The 22,151-nt window shown below is 44.5% G+C and overlaps 1 protein-coding gene across 10 annotated transcripts; it reads right to left on the bottom strand.

Moving 5' to 3' along the window:
- Positions 1-230: 230 nt before the first annotated feature.
- Positions 231-22,017, bottom strand: LOC105697569. 10 transcript variants are annotated; one of them, XM_012420984.2, is made up of 14 exons: positions 21,997-22,017; positions 18,357-18,399; positions 7,099-7,249; positions 6,763-6,976; positions 6,367-6,462; positions 5,828-6,065; positions 5,401-5,699; positions 3,632-5,297; positions 3,265-3,557; positions 3,078-3,189; positions 2,658-3,000; positions 2,341-2,569; positions 1,391-2,253; positions 231-1,124 (listed from the first exon to the last, which is right to left on the bottom strand). In XM_012420984.2, exons 1-14 carry the CDS (start codon positions 22,000-22,002, stop codon positions 953-955), a joined length of 4,725 nt encoding a protein of 1,574 aa, XP_012276407.1. In that variant the 5' UTR covers positions 22,003-22,017; the 3' UTR covers positions 231-952. The 10 variants fall into 10 exon arrangements, with proteins under 10 accessions (XP_012276407.1, XP_012276402.1, XP_012276401.1 ...); XM_012420979.2 differs by lacking the exons at positions 18,357-18,399; positions 21,997-22,017 and adding exons at positions 12,649-13,654; positions 13,714-17,807; XM_012420978.2 differs by lacking the exons at positions 18,357-18,399; positions 21,997-22,017 and adding exons at positions 12,649-13,916; positions 16,692-17,807.
- Positions 22,018-22,151: the final 134 nt, after the last annotated feature.

Genomic DNA, 22,151 nt, shown 5'->3' with positions numbered 1-22,151 from the left:
GGCCGCCCGGGAATGGTAAGACTGCACGGAAATAATCCATAATAATACAGTTTTGTACAATGCAAATGAACGGTAACACTGGATTTCTTTAAATATTTAAAAACAATACCATTGAAATATCGAAAGGCATCATCATTAGAGCTAGTCTCAAATGACGAGCACAATTATCCGTGGACAATTTAATAGCAATTTTTATTATCGCATCAGGGGGGACGAAAATGACACCATTCTTGTACTTATGAGTTTTATTCGATTATACTTTATGCATTCACATATTAAATAATACATAAAGCAAGTAAAAAATGTGGTTATCACGAATCACAAGCTCCCAATGTAGTGATTTATACATCCAGATGAAACGAAAAACAGAATTTGCGCGTACGACATATCTCGAGCAGGTATCAGCATTGCAAGATAAAACCATTCGAAGAATCGGATTTCGAACAAGGAGTCTGATGCAGCTTCGCCTCGGTAAAGTTATTCGCCTATCCGCTATGATCACAGTTACAAATATAATGTCATATAAGTTATTACTAGTCATCATTATCATCCTTACTTTAGCCAGCGTCGTTACTGTATATATGTACATTCGGATTATAAATAAGTATATGTTCAAATAATTAAATACAATCTGGTTCGAAAGCCTATGACTAGCGGTATTTCTACTTTCTTACCAGTGACATTAATAATAATACTATCGCACTTGATATAAACGAAGCATTTAATAGTTCCATCTTTCTCTTCTGCGTAATGCGACCGAGACGCGTAGCGTCGAACGGGGTATTATCCTTGATGCGCATATTTCGTCAACGTTCCCTTTTTAATACACTGTACACGTACTTCAGGCTTTCGCGCGTGTTCCTTCATTTGTTTACTCCAGGTTTCCTTTTCCGTCCTGTGTCAATTCAATGTTACGTAGTCTAAATTGAGGTACGTAACGTCATGCCGTGGGTTAGGTCTGTACAGGTACGACGCAATCGCGCGGTACCAGTCCCTTCCTCTCGCCTTTCGCACACAGCAGCCATTTCTTATCCACCTCGAGTATTACTTTCAACTTTTCCCCTTCCCCGAAGGACAAGTGACCATTGTCCGAGGGTAATCGGTGAGTAAGTGTACGGACTTCCCTGCAACGTCATAAAGATACCACAAGTTATGAAATTAAGATTAGAGTGGACAATTGAATGATCACTTTAAATAAACATTACAGGAACCTTTAAGGATACTTGAATAATATTTTGAATAATGAATTGAATTCTAATTCGAGTAATATGAAAAACCCGCGTTTTTTTAACTTATCGCATATGGCTCTAAGAACTAGCCAATGGATTTCGTATACGGCCCATGAAATGTCCACAATGTATAGTAAACACTCTCGTTTATATTTACTAACTTTGGCGCAGGTTTTGGTGGGTGTCTAGCAGCCCCCATAGAAGTTGGCCTTGGTAGAGACGTAGAGGCAGCTCTGCGATGAGGTGATATAGTATTCTTCTCTTTTGCAGTGACCCCATGTGATTTATAGGGCAACGAACTCGGCCTCATTAGATGATTCCTCGTGACACCTACAGTGTCCTGATCGACCCTACTCGTACGTCCCGACGTGTCCTTTCCTCGAAGATCTGGTTTCTTCGTCACGCCCTTTGCTGTTGGGATAGCCGGAACTTTCTTTGGTGTAGGAATTCCGGATACAGGAGACTTTACACTCTTGCCGGTCCCCAATGGTAGATTGCAAGGCTGTTTCGTTGGAGACGGCAACAGCCGAGGTATTTTGGATTTCCCTATGCTCGTCGGAGTCCTGTTTGGAGATGGAGGTGCAGGAGCAGCGGCCTGTTCTTCATTGCTGATCATGAGTTCCCACTTTTCATGGAGTTTCTTGAATTTAAACTCAGCCGGGATCGAGTCTTCATCTTCAGCCTTGATGTCTGGGCTGCGCATTCTCGTGGCTGCAGCCTTCCTCGATGAAGCTCTGTTCAATGGTGAGTGTTCCAAACTGTCCGTGTATTCTTCGGAATCTTCGGATGCTACTTTATCAAGAGCTTGGAACACTTTTGAACCGACTCCAAGGTGACTCCAACGCTTCTTGGTTAGGTTATCCAGGTCGTTTTTGTGTACACCGATTTGTTTATGGTCATAGGTAGGAGCCACGTAGGAACGCGGTCGAATCTTCTTCGGACTTGCGTTAGTATCCGTTCGACCTTCCGTGGGTACGTGACTGTGTTGTTCCAGGGGCGATTCGGCATTCCTGAGGACGGTGGTCTGAAAATCCATAAAACCGTGAGTGAATTTTCTTATCTCATGGAGATATTGATTTGTAAAGATTTTGTAAGAAATATTTAATCTCACGTTGATCGTATTTCCAAAACTATTGTGAAGTTGCCTATACTGATAGAGAAGATCCAGCTGGAATGGGCATGAAGAGAGAGGCTGCAGGATTTCCAAAAAGGTTTCGACAACTTCTCGGGCGGTAGAACTACTCAAGGCATCGACAAAGAGGCTGCTGCCGGTGTAATGCTTCCTTAGGATCGATTCACGAGTACAAAGGTAAGCAAACCACGCGTCCAATGCCCGTAGACTGAAAAAAGGCAATTCGGATAAAGTCAGAAGCTATCATTTTTTTTTTCTTTAAATTATACTTCATCGGGTAATATAAGATGAATTACTTCAAAAGACCGAAAACGAATGCGTGGAATTTGAGCATTCCTTCGGTTATGAAGTCTTCCCCGTTGATCTTCTGCACCAATTCGTTTAAGGTTTTGGTGAGGGGACCTTGTTGAGAAGAAGCTTCAACCACTTGCCAGACGCTGTTCGTTATCGGTCCAAACGTTGAATTCAAATGCGGTTTCAGTCCATCGGACATAATAGCGTAGAGAGACGGGCATAAATTACTGAGACAAATCTGCGAGCACTCGTTCTTATCGTTGTAGCCTTGTCGACTTTGTATAGGTTCACTGTTCCAATACTTTAATAACAGATCAACTGCTTTACCAGTACTCTTCATCATCTCTGAAATATTGGACAAAGTTTAAATTTCGATTTAATACTAATGAAATCTTGGATTCAGAATCTCAAAATGGACGTACTTTTCTTTTCATCCAAGTCAATCGTCCTTGATTCGCTTCGAATCTCGCTTAAACCACTATTCGGGGAAACGACATTGTTCCGTTCAACAGAAGTGCCGCTTACCTCGTTTGCCTGAAATTGACGTATAAATTATATAAATTGAATAACCGATCATTACTCTCGTTCATTCTTCGCTTTCTATCTCACCTTATTGTCTAAATATCTTCTTCTTTGGTGTACAGCGAAGCTGACAGATTTCTTTTGGGACTCCAACATATCTACGTTCTTGTACACGTCTTTGTTCATTTTAAGAGCTAAGAATTTTCTCACATAAGACCGTAATTTAATATCGAGATCATCTCTATCCCCGTCACTGCTTTGGGATGAAAACCCACTGCGTTTAAGGAATTCCTCCAATTGTTTCACGTCGTCTTCGCTGTTATCGGAGACATCTATCTCTGCGTCCACGCATCCCCGACTAATAGCTTCCTTCAGCCTCTCTACATAAGGATGTAGAATAAGTAAGACAAGTTATACAATATTTTGAACAGAGTGAGGAAATTCAAAGAGCTACCTGCATAATATCTTTCTTCAACTTCATCGATGTCCTTCTCCGAGTCTATGATCCTCCCACGTCTTATTAAATGCATATCATTATTCATACAGTACGGCTCTTGCAAAGACATCCGTTTGTTGGTCTCCGTAGAAGATTGATCCTCGACCTCCTCTACACCTCCCATTTCAAACATACTGTACCTCTTATTAGTGGAAACTCTGTTTTTCCTCAATATGCTTCTGGGCAACGGAGGCCTGGGAGGGATTTTGCTAAGACCGGTGAAGCGATTTGTAGATTTCTCGCCGTGTGGCAAAGAAATAGACCGTTTAGGAAGTGCAGGAAAGTTCGTTCTTGACTGAGTACTCGGTCTCTGCGATTTACTATCCTGGCACATTAGACTTGCTTCCGAGCTGATGCTGTCGTACCGATATAGATACAGTGGATTGGTTGCGTTATTCGTCGACCCCTGTTGATTCGCCGAGTCTGTGAGAATTGTGGAGGAACCTCTGTAACCGGAGGATGGTTGCGTAGTGGTACTACTAGACGAAGAAGTATTATTAGGGAGTATTTCACTCAATGTACGTGTCCTATGACGCATAGGTGGAGAAAGGCAGAACAGTGGTTTTTTGACTTCGTCGGAAAGTCTGACATATTTTGGTACCTCTGGCACGTCGTGAAGAATCTTTTTGTACTCAATTGGTAAAAGGAACGTCAACGACTCCCAATCCTTGACATGGGAGAATCCACGTTGTTTAAGTGCATCGATATCGTTGCAAGAGAAAGGCCTACTGGATCTACCTGGTCGCTTCCAATCCGTTCCACCCTTGTCGAAGCCTTGCGGCTTCAGTGCAACGTTCTCATACGTGCTATCCTTAGAATTAAGGAATGATAAGTCTGGCAAAGCATAATTTGGATATACAACGTATACTGGCGTTTTATTCAATATCGTTTCGCGTACTGCTGGCTGGCTATTAGATTTCTCCTCAGGCATCGGATAGACCAGCGATGTCTGAACTGCATTATCCTCGACTTCAGCGTTTGCCTGGATTCCAGTTGTCCTGGAAATAGTATACTTCTTTTCCGGCAAATTTTTCCAAGCACCTTTCGAGCCACGCTTTGAATTCATATGAACTTTACTATGATATTCTTGGTGTTCTCTGGTACCTCTGTCACTGTCAAAAGTAGACAGAGATTTTGTTAAGCTTTCGCTCAATTCGTCAACTGGATCCGTCTCGGGATCCTTGTTGTACTCTTTTAATGACGAGGCTTTTTTCGTACCATCGTCGTACGCTTCTGTAAAGCTCTCTGTACCACCATTGTTGTATTGATCAGCTTTGACCCAGTTAATGGAGAAGTCGTTACCAGAATGTTGATGATTAGAGGCGCTATTGATATTATGTCTCTGTATTTGAGTGTTTGTATTGTGAGTTCCGCTGTCGCTACTGTTCGTGGTTAGCCAACCACCGTCACTCACAGAATCAGACTGGTCCAGAGTCAGACTCATCCCTTCCGCACTCGTACTCTTTTGCTTCATAAACAATCGTACCAAACTTAAATTCTGAAGTTTCTTCCCAGTTGAGGCATTTTCCACACTTTCCGAGCTATCTTCGTTCATCGAACGGCTCATTACGGAGCCAGAACTGTGTAGATTTACTGCATGATTATTTGACTCCGCAGAATCAACCTGTAAAGAGTGATGAGTAAAAAATACCAATAAATTTAATACAACATTGTTTTTCATAATTCCTCTTGCACCACAAGATTTATTTTTTCTTTTCCGCACTCACCGAGAAATTGAGTGGAACATTAATGTGTAGATCACGCGTCCGAGTAAGATCAGGCAAACTTTGACTCCTCTTTACAGAGTTTAATGCTATATTTCCACTTCCTTGTAAAAAGTTTGGAATCGTATTATTATTACCAGAAGGATGCCGTGTCATTGCATTATTCATGGATGACCGTTTCAAGTTACTCCAGGTTGTGTAAATTTTAGAGTCGGAACATGCCATCGATAAGTCCAAGATATTTTTTAAATCCAACTTTTCGTCGTAGTAGGGATCTGGAGAATCATATAATTTTTGTTTTTCTGAAAGCAATTTGTTAATATATATTATTTCAATTAGTTCAACATTACGCTGGTTTATTGTATTAGATCATTCTGGCCATTCATGGCTTTATAGACTTTGGGTTGAATTATATTCATAACAAACTCACCTTGGGTATCGGAATCTTGAAAACCATCGGAATACATTGCAATGCTGCCTTCAAAAGCGATAGTATAATTATTTTTATTGTTCGCTTGGCACGTAAGTAACATGTCTTCGCAGTCCAGGGAGTCGACACTGTAACTGCCCCCTGGAGGCAATACAGGTGTCTCCTTTACGGGGGAGAATAATAAAGAAGACTTGCATATGGATATCGTATCTGTGGTAGAACAAGCCGAGTCTTCTCCCTAGGAAAAAAGATATATTTATTTATATCATATAGAAAATTTTGTGTACAATTGCATTTTCCTTAAACAAAGATATTCAGGCATTTTCATTTATAAAGACGGCCCTGTATATTTGTACTTCAACGTGTATTTCATGCGGACGATGAAATAGCAATAAAATTCATGCGTTAGTATCTTGAAATTTCATTTTCATAGCAGCTTGAACAATAATTTTTAGCTTTTTAAATTATAATAAACAAAAATGACAAAACAACATAACATAAAAGCAAAACTCTGATGCATCAAGCAGCCATTGGCATACCTGGCTGCTGCTATGAGGACTGATCGAAGAGCCAAAGTCAAGCTTTTCCATGACAGAACCAGTAATACTGGCATACCTTTCCCTTTGATAGTTAGACTATCCCGAGAAGAAAACAAATTGAATTTTGTAATTTATATGTCAAACTATATATGACGTGTCTTAATTAATGTACTCCTTCCACGAAACATTATTTTTGATAAGAAATTTTAACCGTATAACTTGTACATGATTTGTGTGATAATGGATAATTAAAAAGTACTTAATTAGCATCATGGACCATGGATCCAATACTTATTCTGTTTTTCCAACGACCTAATGAATCATTGTCAGTCTCTTTTGTATTTAACATATTCACTCGTTCCTTTGTATACAAAATGCTATAATAGAATTCAATACCTCCGAGTGCTGGACTGGATCAGTGCACATGACAGGTAGAGCAGTAAAGAGAGTATGAATATCTGCAGTCCGAAAACTTTCCATGTCGACTTCTGCCAAATTAGCATCCAAATTTCGAACGAGATCATCATAGTACCCCAGATCATCTTGGGTATATGATGCAGATAGCGAAGTGAGCACACTGGGGTGAACCGGTAGCGCTCCATCTCTGTAACTAAACGTTATGTCAATATCGAGATGCGGATACAATTGAATTCATAATATATAAGTAATCGACGTATCATCGCGGAATGTTCTAAATTATTAAAAGAGAATGGAATTGAAAATTATATTTACCTGTAGTCAACAAACCACTGGTATTCAGAATTATCCTGAATGAACTCTGAATTAACCAGGTCCTGAGTGATGGAATCCGTTGCAGGATTCGAATTGCAATCAGAACCAGGGGTTTGTGGATCTTCCATTACTGCAGCTCCCCCACCGGCACCTGAGAATAAATTATCACATTTCATTTGCTTTATAGTGCATAAATATCAAATCATTGGTAGTTATACATGAAAAAGTACGCTTAAAAAATTCTTAAAAAACAGGTAATGCCACAATTGCAGTAATAATAAAAAATGATAATGGGGAGAACAATGATAGAACTAAACTCTTTTCTATCCATTAAATATAATTATCGATGCTACATTTAAATGGTCTACATTTTAAAATGCAGCACCCAGTTATCAGTAGCTGATTCAGTTTCAGGATCAAAGTCCATTTTCTTTTTTTGGCACTTAACACATCACAATCCATCGATAGATACCGGTAGGTTAAATATCGATAGAATGCCATTTTTAACTTTTTACTTCCGTACCCAGATTGGGACCGTTCCCTCCACCATCTCTTGCGAATCAAAGCCATTCAATAGAAATTCACCCCTTACATTTACTGTAGATGTATCAAAACGAATGCACCAATAACATTAATAAAAGAACATCATCATAGACTCAAAAATGAACGAGCAATCTTGACCTAAGTTGACAATCCATTTATAAAAGATATCACATTCACTTTCTCAAATCCACCCAAATAGGCTTTCAGACCCTATTGTCTCTTTCACCCTCCAAAATTCACAATCCACCCACCAAAGACTAACTAAATTCCTATCGAACTGCGTTTCCGTTAACACGACTCGAATTTCCATGTCACCCAACTTTATGTTCCATTCTGACACCCTCTCGGACCACATGGAAAACAATCAGCTGACGACCTTGGTAACAATATCGCCGCAGTTCCTTTCATCATCCCCCTTGACCCGAAAGCATTCGATCGAACATCCGCCCTTAATCGGGGACCTTCGTCGTACATACATCAGAATCGATGCGACAGAGCCGCGTTGACGAGGAACGGAGGATGGGACATCCGTCGTCGTAAAGAAAAGCGACGACGGGACCGCCGGAGAAAGAGAGAAAGAGAGCGAAGGTCGTGCGCGCTCGTGAATAATCGACTGTCAGGCGAGTTCCAACCGCGGGCGTACTACCTTCTTACATGACGAGCCCGCGATCGATCCACCGTCGACGCAGCCGTTGCACTGGCCAACGACCGGCCGACATCTTTCCCCTGGACCGCTTTGGGCCAATGACACACCTGGCTCCTAGGTGCCAATTCGGAGCAGGCGACCCCGAGCCACCCTTCGACCGTGGCACGCGCCGATACGCGCGGATGCAGCCGCGATAACGAGCGGTGGGCGATTGGCAACAATGGCCGACGGTAGTGTCTCGTCTGGTACCTGGCGCCACTTGAAAGTAGCCGGAGCACCCACGCATTCCACCCCGTTGTTCCACCCTCTCCGCCCTCCGTTCCGCCCTGATCACCCGGTCTCCTCCGCAGACTCCGTGGAATGTTCGCTCCGTTTCCCGTGGTTCATTGGGCCGCGGGGAACGAGACGGCGGAGTCGCGGAGTTGGTGCATGCATGAGTGTGCATGTGGCGGGGCGCGACGTCACGTGACCGCTCCTCGCTCCCGATTGGCTGAACGGACCCGCGCGCATGGCGGCGCGTTTGAAAACCGTCCGCGCCGTGCCGCGAACGCGAGGCGAATCCGGAAACGATGCTCGAGATACTTTCAAATCCCCGAGGATGTTTTTGATATTGCCAGGACAAATGTTTAGAAATTATGCAACTTTTGAATGTCGCGCATGTTCGGGAATGAAGTTTTATTGAGGGCGGGATTGATTTGTTGGATTTAATTCGGTGTCTGTTTTAAGGGTTATGTTGAACGTCGCTCTTTTAGTTCAAGATGATGGACGAAGGATCGAGGCACCCACTTGAAACTTGAGATCGGCTTGTTACAAGGTAAGTACGATATTGTTACGCAGTTGGACTGTTGGGATATAACTCATGTGGCAGATATCGGGACAAATGGATCGCACTGTTTCCCGATGCATGCTAATACAGCGTGACGAATGGGTCAGGTTTGTTAACTGTAGTACCGAAGGCGACGAGAAATACGAGGATTAAGTTCGGAGCTATAGTTAGGTCGTAACTTAATCCTAAGGAACACTTTAAATCGGCCTGATGCCTATTCTTCGGTAAACAGAGGATTATATCCTAAGCTCACCAGCGAGACGCGAGGACGAGGATCTGGCTTATGTATTGTTAGCTCGTGGCGGAAGAATATTGAAAATCTATACTCCGTAAAGGGAATTCAGTGTCGAGGTCAAGTAACCCGAGAATAAATAACGTACAAGGAGTCAAGCTGAGTGTCAAGCGTGCAGGAAATAACGAAATGACGTATCGATAAATTAATTCGAGACCGAAATGATTTTTAATCGGAACGATATTACCTATCGGCCGATTTCAATCAATCGCCGCGCGTCGAGTATTGTTTGGGCTGATCTTTGATATTACAAAAATATTCAATTAGCGTAGGGATATTGAAAATCTTTTTTGACGGTTTGTGGAGTAATCGAAGGCCGTTAGCTTATTTGTGAGATTATGGGAGAAATGTTTCCTCGGAGTTTCACGTCGCTTTAAATTTGCGCAACGTCTATTGCCTCGCGGGAAAAGAAACAAAAAGGAAAGAAAGAAAGACATTATCCTCCAAGTTCACCAGTGGAGCGAGGACAAAGATCGAGGCTATTATTAACTCGCGTCAAAAGACCACTGAAAATCTATGCTCCCCTAAAGCGAATTCAATGCTGAGGTCAAGTAACACGAGCATAAAGAACGGACAAGGAGTCAAGTCGGGGGGACGGATATAAAGGACACTTTGAATTGTCGCTCGCGAAATGAATTCGATGCTTCGCCGTATTCTTGGTGGCCTCAATTTCATATGCGGTTTAGCTGCTACAAATACGTGGGTGTAGTTATATCACCGTTAGCGAGGGAGACAATGATGTTTTCATGGCAAAAAACGTATACGTCTCGCCGATCGACAGGACGAGAGATTGATCAGAGGCGTTGGCTTTCGCGCAAACGTTGCCTGTACATTAAATAAGTAAATGACAAAAATTGATCGTCGATCATGCTCTTCGACAAGAGACAAAAGTATATTTTTTTTCTTTACGACGACGATTAACCAAATAAGAGTTTTGTCCAAGTTCGACCGTTTGGATCCGTACTGGAGAACGCGTGAAATTTCGACGTGATTTTATTTCTATTTTCTTTTTACCGTGAAAATATCATTTCATATTTTCAATTAAATTCTACGAGTTGCAGGAGGCTTTAACGCTGACGGCGGAAGATTGCGGACAAATTGGATTTAATTGTATATTTTACTTTTATCGTTTTAATCTCCTACCTGGACCAACAGCCTTCCAATTGCATTGCTCACGTGGAATCGCGGGTTATCCGAGTTCTTTTTTCATTTTTTTTTAGCTTAGGGGCAAAAATGATCGGAAACCTCTCCAGGCTGGGTCCGTACGGTGACAGTTAGCTCAATACACTGTGCCGATCGACGAAGCCAATGCTATGAGCGATTGGAAACTCATTGTGCCTACGCCTATGTAAGAGTTGCACAGTCGCTACCAGAGTGTATCGTACAGCGAATGCTTAATGCAAACACGTCCTGAATTCTTGTGTGGGTGCCCTCTTTCCAGGGGACAACGGTAGATGTACACAAATGTTTACTTTCAATGAAGCGCAGAGATTCTCACGATATTCTCGAGCATCGCTGCCGGGAATTCTAACGAATGTTGGTGAAGCTTTGCAGGCCTGTAGAACGGTATTAGCCTTCGCGCCTTCCTCAATTTTTACATTCATTTCCGTCGAGATCAAATGTAACCACGGTAATAAAATGTGACACTAGTAATACCGTAAATTTGCTTATATTATTAATATTTAGATAAAAACACAGCAAAGGTGTGTGAAAAAAAGAAATAAGGTGAATCAATGAAGTGGTACGGGTGGAAGGTGCAAAAAATCGGATCGAGTGGCATCACTACCTCAATGCATGTAATTTACTAACGGATTATCCAGAAATCGAGTAAGAATAAGCGGAGGGATTTAAGGGAAAGATTGAAAAAGAGAGTCCACGTGGTAGGTGGAATAAAAATGAAAATAGACGTCTCGAGGAATCGTCACTCAAGCGTTACGAAGTTCGGGAGCGTGTTTTTATTCTGTCGGGAAATTGGAGCACGGATTAAAGGAAAAAGTTGTTATAAAAATTCTTTCCACGTACTTGAATCGCTCTTTGCACGAACGGCCGAGAGGATTGGCACTGTAGATGTTAAACTCTGAGGTATAATATGATATAGAGAGAGAAGCTGTTGGCGCGAGTAACGGCGCCAGATTACGACAGACGCCCCGACGCTATGTGTGTTGCCTTACACCATGCCGACAAACGACCTCGAACATCGTTTTTAAAATGTCCATTAATAACCATTTCGATTTTTCGCTCTCCTTTTAATTGACTACAATGTTTACTCCCAATACAAATTGGAGGTCGCAGCCGGAAGAGCATTAACGTTAGCGAACCTCCGTTCTACTATCCTGCACAGCAATCAGCTCGAATATTTCCATTCGAAATGTCGCCTCATCAGGCAAATTAATATCAATTTGAAGTGAATAATGTGCACTCCGTCGCATTAAAATCAACAATCATCTCCAACATGTATACATACGTGCAGTCCTTCGGCCGGGACGAAGGGGCGAAATCAAATGAAGTGTTTAGATTGACCGTTTATTCACTCACTCTGTCAAACCGTCACATCCTCTCATTACTCTCGTAACAAAAATCTCTGTTCTTGTTGCATAACCAAGGCTGGGCACGAAATAAAATCGGCCAAAACGGCCGCCCTATTTCAAAGCGTTCCCGGGCTATCTGTCCTAAAAACGAGTACCCTCTTTTCTCAAATAAATTCACCGGTTAGTAACTTAAACGACACGCGTTGACACGTGGGACAATATTATCACAACGAGGACCGAATTAAAAAGTAATATTTTCACAGCTACGGAACAGTGTTTTGCAATTCGCATTTGGCTCCCCGAACGTCATTCTGCCAGGGTAAACTTCAAGGCGACAAATCCGGGAAAAAGACAAACTGAACGCAAGTACCAACAACCGTACTAGTCCAATAGGAACACAATGTAGCGCAAACTTGCTCCACCAATAAGGTAAAATTGTTCCATGGAAATGTTTCATTCTTAATACTATCATTGCTACTATTCTGTGATGAATATTTCTGTCGGTATAATATCAGATGCTCTTGGGTATGCCAGCAAAATGACGTTTGGCACCATCGGCGGGGTCTGACTCCACCGGTCAAGTTTATCGCCAGCAATTCGCAAACACACGTAGTGGATTAGCGCAGTTAGTACACCCACGCGTGCAGAGGTGTTAGAAAGCGCGAGGGGCGTTCGGAGAGAGGTAGAAGAAAAATAATCCCGAGTTGCATCTTACGTTTTCGGGGAAATCGCGCGGACTTGTCGACCGATTTGCGGCCGCGATGTCGGCCCTGTCGCTTCCGGTTCCCATTTTCGGAGGGCCTGACGGGGACCTGCAAGGGTGCACTGACGGTGCGCCCCACGGAGAACTCTGCAATCTTCATGATGACGCACAGCAAGAGCACTAGCATCATTTGCCGCTGTTGGATGCGCCCTTCTTATCACAGCGGCATACTAGCCGCTGCTGCCTCCTCGGATTCGCTCTTTCGCCTTATCCGAGTCCCCGACCCGGCAGCTTCTTCCTACTCGAGCCTCGAGCCCGACGTTGCGTCCCGTTGCGACATCGATTGTCACCAAATACTGCCAATCGCTCGTTCAACTTCGACGACGAAGCGCCGTGCGCTCTCGAGCAGCACTTTTGATCGCGACTCGATGCACACGCCGCCTCCGATCGACCACTCGAGACGCACAAAAAATATTCAAAGAACCTTCCCAGCTCGCGATATCCCGTCTTCGATCGGCTAGCCGCACATCCGATTTACGTCTCCTCGCGACATTGATACGATCCCGGCTACTGATCGCGAGAGACGCGCAATTGGCCGCCGTTCGACTCCACCGGAGATGGAGTACGGCACGCTTCGCTCGGTTTTGATTAGTTCCGCACTTTTGATTACCGCGTGTATAAGTATACCTTGGATGCGGTACTTTCGGTTCCCGCCGTGCCGGGGTCTAAATGTCCGATGAACATCTAGGGTCGCACCTTAGGCGAAAATATCCTTTGGATAATCCTACCAGTCCTTACGCTGGTTGCAATTTATTCTAGACCCATGAGAGGTTGACTCAAACCCTTTCTTGGGTACGGGCGGTCATCAGCCGTTTACTCTTCAGCTTCATTGATCGGATCCGCCCCGTAACTTGCACTCCGATCAAATTTATCCCCCTCGTCCGATGGTTTCACTAGATGGTTTCACTAGCTGGTTTCACACGGTGCGGCACTTCACAGTCTGGCTCACATCGAGTCCCTGTTGACCGCGGTTAATTCAATCTACGTCTCTGGGATGTCTCGGTGGGCGAATGTTACCTGCACCGTAATGTGCGCCGTAAGCGAGCGCTTCTGCCTCTTCCGCTGCAACTCGATGCACTCCCTTGACTCGTCCGCGAGCTTTGCGACGCACCATTCATAAAAGTCTCACGCACCTACGTGGCGAGCTTTCCGAGCACCTAGAGAAGGAGTACTTCGCGCGTGCACTTCCGACGAGCCGAGAGCCCTCGGCCAGATTAACGCTGAAAGAGTATGCTGCGATAAAGAGACGGCCAAAGGTGCAACGTTTATCCATCGCACCGATAAACCGAATACAAATAAGCGAAACGCAGAATTCATTTATTTATTCTGTCCCTTATTCTCAAGAATTATACCCCAGGTATGAAATAGGGAAAATTGCGGAATGCATTTTCGGCATATAGCAGTTTTCTTTAATTGGGGCTGGTGGTAGGCTAAGTAGTAAGTCATTTTTTAAGGTGTATCGAGGATACCGCGGATTAACGCGTTCGACGTGAAAGAGGTGGTCGGAGTTGTTTCGCATAGTTGTTTAATGAGTTCTAACTTTAACCTCCCCCCATCTGAAATCAGCCGACTGAAATAGTTTATACGTGCATATTTTTTTTACTCCGTACCATACCGCTGTGCCTATTCTTAAAGCGTCTTTAAAATTATACAAAGTGAGTCACTCAAGGGGTGGTATTTGCCTGCAGATTTTACTTTAAGGAAGTGGCGGTACAACTGAATCATGCCGATGAATTATCAAGGAACAATTAACAGAGTTTCTCGAGATACGCGCAGTTTTGTGAGAATTCACGGTTAAACCATTCTTATGTCGAGTGGTTATTACTCGGTACAGTATTTTGATCATGCCAATTTTTTTTTTTTACTTGGCACTGTAAGCCAGCGCGAGTTTATCTTTAACTGCAGTTTAGTCATAGCTACCGGTCATCCGAGATTTTCTATCCCGGTTCAAAATGAGCCATTTACGGGTTATCTCTAAGGCATTGTATGACTCGAGTCATCCGATAATTCTGAGTAACGTTACGTCTAGTATGACGTGTCAGGGCACGCGTCAAAATATCGCGGAATTTCATATCCGAAACTGTAAATACATTAACTGATCTTCTAACTTGGAATTCATTCAAGTACCAAGATACATCGAAATGCTTATTATATTGCACGAAAATATTACGCTTCGCCGGTTTCATTGCCTTAACGGTCTCTAAGGTACAGGAAGTGAAATTATCGGCACGATACGCCGGATCGTTGATGGAGTTTTATTTCTACTTAACTCGATGGACTGCCCCATCGCAATTGAAGCAATTAAATGACCTTACACCAATTATTATCACGTCGGACCGCGGACATTTGAGACTCATGATCTACTTTTTGGCTCAATCCCCCTCGATTCCGCTCGTAATAGGAATTACGTCACTCGGAGCGTTCGAGCGATGAAATTGCAACGAGTAATGAGTCAATCGTGCCCGAGCGGTCGAATCTATCGACGGCTGTAAAGGCATTAAGTCGGCCTCCGAATGCTCGAAAATGCCCATCGGCTATGCAGCTCGAAGCTGCGCTTCTCGACTTCCGGTCAGGTTCATCTCGACTCGTCCATCGACCGGAAATGACGCCAACGTTGTAGGCAGGCCAAAGAAACGGGGATCGCTTCGAGCCGGAAATAATTATGCCGCGAGGGATTACCCTGCACGTCTAATGCTTTTTAATTCTCATTGAAATTTCCCAGAGTTTTTTCCGAATGACCGACACGGTCCTCGGAAGCCGATTTAATGTTGAAAAAATTGTCGCCCAGCATTGCGCCAGATCTGTTAATCTGACACCGGTGGTAAATAGGTCTTGTCACGTAGTATAAATCGGAGCTGAATTTCATTTATTTCTTCAATTAAAGGAATATCGATTTTCTCTGGTCAGAGCATTGCTGTGCCGAGTACACGTGAAAGAAAGATTCTTATAAATCTTGGACTGAAGCGGCACTTTCGAAACCGATTCGAATGATTAATCGATCCCATTACGGAGCGAATACTGTGTTTTCAAAGTGCGTATTTTTTTATCTCTTTATAGAAACAGCTAAGGTGCCATGAAATTTTCCTATCACAATTTGATATCCTTTGGGATCTTAATATTTGCAATTAACTATGCCCGGTAGTTAATATCCATTATGGTGAATTTAAATTCGCAGCCTCTCAGGATTCGCGCTATCGCATCGCGAGATTCCTCTGTGCTCGTAAACACCGAATAAAACCAGCTTGACCGGCTGATTGTCGGCAATTCGCATAACCAGCTGGTAGTTGTATGTGAAATCGCCGATATGTCCAGTTTACGAGAGATATCGGCAATATTCCCCTGTCGCGTGTACATGTACGTTACGTACTCTCCTCAGTGTAATCCACGATATGCCTTTATATAGAAGAGGAACGACCTCGCAAGAACTTTCAAAGAGTCTTTTAATGCCCCGGCACGACCACGTGCGCACCGAACTCTCCTCGTACCAACATTTTCTAAATAATCATAACGCGCGTTGACGTTTCTAGAGAAATTGTACCGTTAAAAAAATTCCATTTCCATCCGGTATTTAAAAAGTATTCTCTCTTAAATGCACGTTACTGCCGTATATCCGTTTGCACCCGTACTCGGGAAAATGCGCGGTACAAAAAGCCGACGGAGAAGCGCGAAAACCGGCACTGACGTGGTCAGCAAAATTCTCGCGGTTCTATTTTTGCGGCATTCCTTGACTTATTATTTTCTCCTGCGCGAGTACGAGGACATAAATAAGTATTCACGGAGCCACGGAGTCTTGAGGAGGTACTTGCGGAGTAACTGCAGCTTTCAAGCCGGCATAATGGGACGACGTTAAACGGATCATCGACGAGCTATGCAATCGACCAGCTATTGACGCGAGACATGGATAAACATGTTTACAAAGACGTCGAGGAAAATAAAAAATTCATTATCTCGGAGGACTGCAATTATCTTAAGAAAATGTCCAATTTCATTCTTACGGCGACACTTTCTCCCTGATATCGTTTGTTCTTGGGAAACATGTTGCGCAAAGACGCCGGGCGTCGAAGGCTTAAATCGAGTACGCGTCACGGAATATCTGTAGATCAATCAACGCCTGAAATATTGCGCCGACAATAAGGTGTAATCCTGCCCGATGGTTTCCACATGTAGGCGTTTCCGCCGGGATACGTCGGCGCCTGCGCGGACGCACTCGCGAAGCCAACGATTACACGTGGAAACGATCGTTTACCGTGATAAAATGCGAGATCGTTGCATTATACATGGTGTCCCATTTTACGCGACACGGCGGAACCGTCATACATATGGAACCGAGACCGGTCGATGCACGCGTCCCTAAAAACATACTTGCTGTCGCGTCTTTCGCGTATTCCGAAACTGGCGCGCAAGTCGCGGAGTTAAAAGAGCACTTACGAGCAACCCGACGAGAATATAGCACGGAAGCGTGATAATTAACGAAAGGAAAACCTTCGATAGAAGCGAACGTTAGGTAGCCCCCTCGATACCCCCTAGACCCTCGTCACAAGCCATTGCCAGGGAAAGAAAGACCTTTAAAAAGTCCTAAACCCGAATTAACTCCCATCTTCCCTCCACCTCTTTTACACTTTACTCGGTCGTTCACCCGCGATTCGCAGAAGCACGGCGAGGATGTACCTACAAGGAAACGGACGGGTATCACTGACACGGAAAAGTCACGATCAACTGGCCCATCAAAAGTCACGATTAAAGTCACTCCCCGGCGTCGTGGGCGCGTCTCGCGGTGCGCACGCACACGTCCTCGCGGCACTGCGGAGGTTGCATTTAGTTAGGGGTTAAGTAACACGGGGAAAGAAGCGCATCGCTAATTAAGGGAGATACGGCCGCGCCAATTGGCGATATCCGAGAATCCATGTACTCGCGCGACGTGCTCGCCGCGCGCAATGCGGGCTGCGCACTCGCACAGATGCGCGCTTCCGCGCACGCACGACGGCGCGCCCGTATATAAAGGCTCGCGCGCGCGCGACCGATCTCACTCTTGCACGTGCACGAGCCGGGCGCGCATGTGGGCCGCGCTCTCGGATGCGCGCTCCGGGAGAGAAAGAACCGGCCGGAGAGAGCGAGACCACTCGAGGGATCGTGACACGACGTGAGTCAGACTGTCTTGAGCGCGAGGCTGCACGAGAAGCTCTGCGCGGGAAAGCTGCGGACGCCCTGCACACGACACTACACGACGCGGAGTTTAATCTCTATTAATAATACCGCCACTATACCGCCTCGGCCAGAATAGAGCCCGAGCCCGTGCCTACTCACGGCTCGTCGAATTCACTACGGCGAAGCGCCTTCGTGAATGCCTCCTCGAAAATCCTCGAGAAAACCCTGCCGAAATCCTCGAAGGGGGATGAAAAAGGGTCCGCTTCCCAGACCAGTATTTAGAGCGCATCGGAGAAAATGCTCCGGTGGAAGTTTTCTTAACTTTCCCTAAAGTCACTCCGTGAATGAGGTTTTGGGAATCTCGGAAAATTTTTCAAGAGATACATTCGAAAGTAGGGGGGGTACTGATAGAGGGCGTTGATTAGGTTTTAAGTGGAAACGTCGTGGAAATGAGAAAAGCTATTAAGACTGAATGATCGTGACGCGATTGGGTCTCATTCCAGGGGAACGCTTACCGATCCGGTCGCCGTTGCCATGAACCATCTCCGATGTTAGGACCTGAAAAAAAATGCGGAGCATTAATTTTTAGCATCTATGGGGTTGAGTATGAATGGCGTTTCGACGCAACTTGTACGGGGAGAGGAAAGTATTAGTGGAGAAATATTTATTTGAATTTAAGATTACATAGGAATTCATTTCTGCTGAATGTTTCGTCTCGAAGGAGTTGAAATTCGACGCTTAACACATTCGCGACCGGCAAATTTTTTCCGTTTCAAATATGGAATACCGGCGAAAATAATGAAATTATGAAACGGGTTGCCGCAAACTTGTATCGTGTATCGTTATGGACGTGATTCACGTCAGCGGCAATCAGGATTAGAATTTAATATGACGTGAATTCACGTCAGCGGTCGCGAATGTGTTAAGGTCGGTCGAAATGTGTTCGAATGATTGTACGAAAGTGCAATGCGAGGAGATATTGGATGCTGCGAGTGATCTTGAAAGGCGTGCTCGGATTCCTAGATCCTTTCGAAGGGTGCAGGGACATTTCATTTATTTCTTAGCTGACGTACGTTGGTCGGCTACGGGGTGTCGGTGGGGCCATTTGTCACAGGTCTATGGGAACTAGGCAGGGTATACCGGCACCCGTGTTCATTCACATGTGTTTCGGGCCAAAGGCGAGATATGTGCTGTCCTAAATAACAACTGGCTGCATGGAAACGTCATCAGAATGTAACGCATGCGTTCGCACATATACGCGTTAACGTGAGCGTTGGAAGAGGCGCGTCCAAGAGAGGAACAACAGGGAAGTTTCCTTTTGAACTGCTCATTGAGCAGGCAGGAGACTTTCCTTAAAATTGAAAGCGACAGCGGTGAGGGGATTGCGACCTCTTCCGCCATATCCACGCACGTGTGGGGTTCGTATGAAAGTCCTACGTAAAAATGTACATTTTTACCGGGAATAATACGTTTCAGAAGTCGATAGACATTTATCCTTATCGTTTCCGATAAGATCGAGGGCCCTCTCAGAATTGAAGAGCGGGAGATAATTTAGAGTACTCGATATCGTGCACTCGATTAGCCGATGCCGTACCACGGACGCATTTTTATTTATCGCGACTGCACGTCTATAGAATATAAAGAGAGGCAAAGATCGTGAGAGGTTTCCTTTATCGTCTCGGGTTTCGCTGGAAAATTGGCATTTCCCTTTCTCCGATTAAGCCGTGTCCCTAACTTTCCCACTTTTACCGTGATCACGTCTCTTGGACTCCTTCCAGATGACTGCATTTCATTTAGTCGTTGCAATTACAAAGATATCCCTTGCAGGTGGACTCCCGAATAGGCTTCTTTAGCGCAATGTTGAGGATAATTGGGGCAGAATTCTTGGGCGAATAATGCACGTTAATAATGTATGTTGTACATGCTTCACTTGACAATGGCTCGAAGTGGGACTAAGACGGCTCCACGCCGCGCTCCATTGTGTCTTCAAGGCTAGGACGTGTATTTAATTACAGCTGCTTGTCGTGCGACATTGCATTGAACTAAGTTACTTCTAGGTAACTGCGGATTTTTCTTCTTACAGCTTATATTCCTGGTGCAATCTCCAGTGACCAAATACAGTGAATTAACTTGGCAAATCGAATTTCCTGGGCGATATCGAAGAAGGTAAAATGTTCAGGAGGTACCTTTTTATGGCAAGGTCTCTTCGCAGAGTAGCTTATACAATTTTCTTATTCCCATTATTGGACCGGGAAATTCAACGCAACATAATGCTCCCTTATCGTGTATCCTAGAAGATCATGGAAAATTATTTCCATTACCTTCTCTACCGCATATCCGGCGAGGATATCGAGCGGAGGAGAATCACCTTTATCGAAACCTCAGCCTTGAATTAACAGCAAATGGGTCCCCTTTATAAAAATATTGACTGACCTTTTAATTACTTCCGCTAGGCGTACGGAGGAGCACCGAGCTAGGTAAACGGTCACTCGAATCGTCCGCAATCGTTGTCCTTTATGACTTTCATTACGTTCACAGAACTGTCGGGTTTCCGACGAAAGTTACCTCGCGAGTGACACGTAGCGGCAAGCAAAACGGCCTCTGATCGCGGAAGAATACTTTATCGCAGAAGACAAACCCAGGGCTCGAATTGTCACCGAGCGTCAAGGAGCGACGCGCTAAACCGTCATAATTGCTCGACACTGGCTTCACGATTCTTGGGTCATGACGTATAAGTTACCGCGAAATTACCACCACGCAGAAATGCGACTCCGCTGATCGGAAGAGTATCTCGAACCGCTGACGAGAAGCCTCTAAAGACTGCCTGTCTGGACAAATTCGTGTCATAGACAAACGAGCACAGCAGTACACTCTAGTGATATTTATAAAATACATGCACTTTTAGTACATAAGATTGTAGTAGAATTATACATTTAATGTCCTAAAAGTGAAGTGGTGATACATTCGTTAGAAATTTCTAAATGAACTTATAATTTGATGACATCGTGTTAAGACTTTATGAAATCGCGTGGGAAAATTAATACACTTATGTAATAAATTTATGACACATTTTGTGAATTTCTTGCTAATATGATATAAAATTAATTTACCATGTCTGAATAAAACTGACAACAAAAATGTTATAAAATTATAATACTTTTTGTAACAGTGTACGGTCTCCAGTTGATGGGGGGTCGAATCTGATCGTATATCTGCCCTTTAACGTCGAATGCCTTGATCTCGATACCGCAGTATTTAAATCGAACGTAAACCGCACCTTTATAGAACGTGGCTGCGAATTGTTTCGGGTGAATCGAAGATTACGCGCGTAATTAAATTTATTGCGGGCACGGGCACGGAAAGGGGCTGCATGGCGAAAGCGGGATCGATAGCAGAGCAGTGTTCGCCCACCTCTTGAAAACGACTTCCCTGTAACGGGGTTAATCCGGCAATTAAATCTACGTTTTATGAGAGTAACGGGCACCCATGTTCGATGCGTACTATGGGGAAGGTTAATGGATGCGGTTACCCCGACACATATCCGATAACCTTGGGGTGGGATTTAAAAACCGTGATCGGAGTAAACGAAAAAGATCCACGGAGGCATTCCAATATGGGGACGCGAATATTCATTAGGGCGGTCCATAAAATTATACGGAACGTCAGGACCCTTAAACTTGCACCCGGATTTGCGATCATGCCCACGGCTTAGAAGGACAATTTCGCGAAGCTTGCCAGCCAAAGCCCCGTGTAACCTACAAGGCGATTCTCACCCTCCGTGGAGACCGAGGCCGAGGGTGAAAAATTCCGCGAGCGGAATACGAATCCCTTCGGGAAAGTATCGATCCGCACCCGACGCTGCTTCAGCGAGGAATGAGTTTCGAATCTCGTTTCAAGGCACCAGGGCTCGACTGATCACCCTCGTTCTCGATAATTCACCCTTAACACATTTTTCTACGTCGCGAGTGGACGTTAACTAGCGGTAAAAATCGTCGCATCTAACAATAAGGAGCCGTGAAATGGCGTTCACGTCGTAGGGTATTTGAGCGTATATACCCAGGGTATGTGCAGAGTAGGCGTGGAAGCGTGACGCGAATAGTGCGATGTGGCAATATGGCTGCGGCCCCTTCGTTGCGGATCTCGGGGACTACTCACGTTCATGGCTAAGGGGTGGTTCTCGGCGGTGGCATCAAAGGTGAAAGGCCGGAGAGATGTCGGCTCACCGTTCGGACACTTCACGCGAGCCCGACTTCCATCGCGTCGCGGTCGCTCGCGAGGAGATGCGGGGGCGCTAGGGCGCTAGGGGTGGG

This window comes from Orussus abietinus, unplaced genomic scaffold (genome assembly GCF_000612105.2).
Source record: "Orussus abietinus isolate OABI.00-Male unplaced genomic scaffold, Oabi_2.0 scaffold21, whole genome shotgun sequence".
Classification (NCBI taxonomy): Eukaryota; Metazoa; Arthropoda; class Insecta; order Hymenoptera; family Orussidae; genus Orussus; species Orussus abietinus.
Note: the sequence above shows the minus strand (reverse complement) of the source record. Positions and strands in the feature narration are given on the sequence as shown.

Coding starts and splice junctions, on each gene's coding strand:
- LOC105697569 (XM_012420977.2), bottom strand. CDS start 12,826: ATGATGCTAGTGCTCTTGCTGTGCGTCATCATGAAGATTGCAGAGTTC. Junction 3,558..3,631: donor TGAAGAAAGATATTATGCAG/GTAGCTCTTTGA, acceptor ATCCTTATGTAG/AGAGGCTGAAGGAAGCTATT. Junction 1,125..1,390: donor CCACCAAAACCTGCGCCAAA/GTTAGTAAATAT, acceptor ATGACGTTGCAG/GGAAGTCCGTACACTTACTC.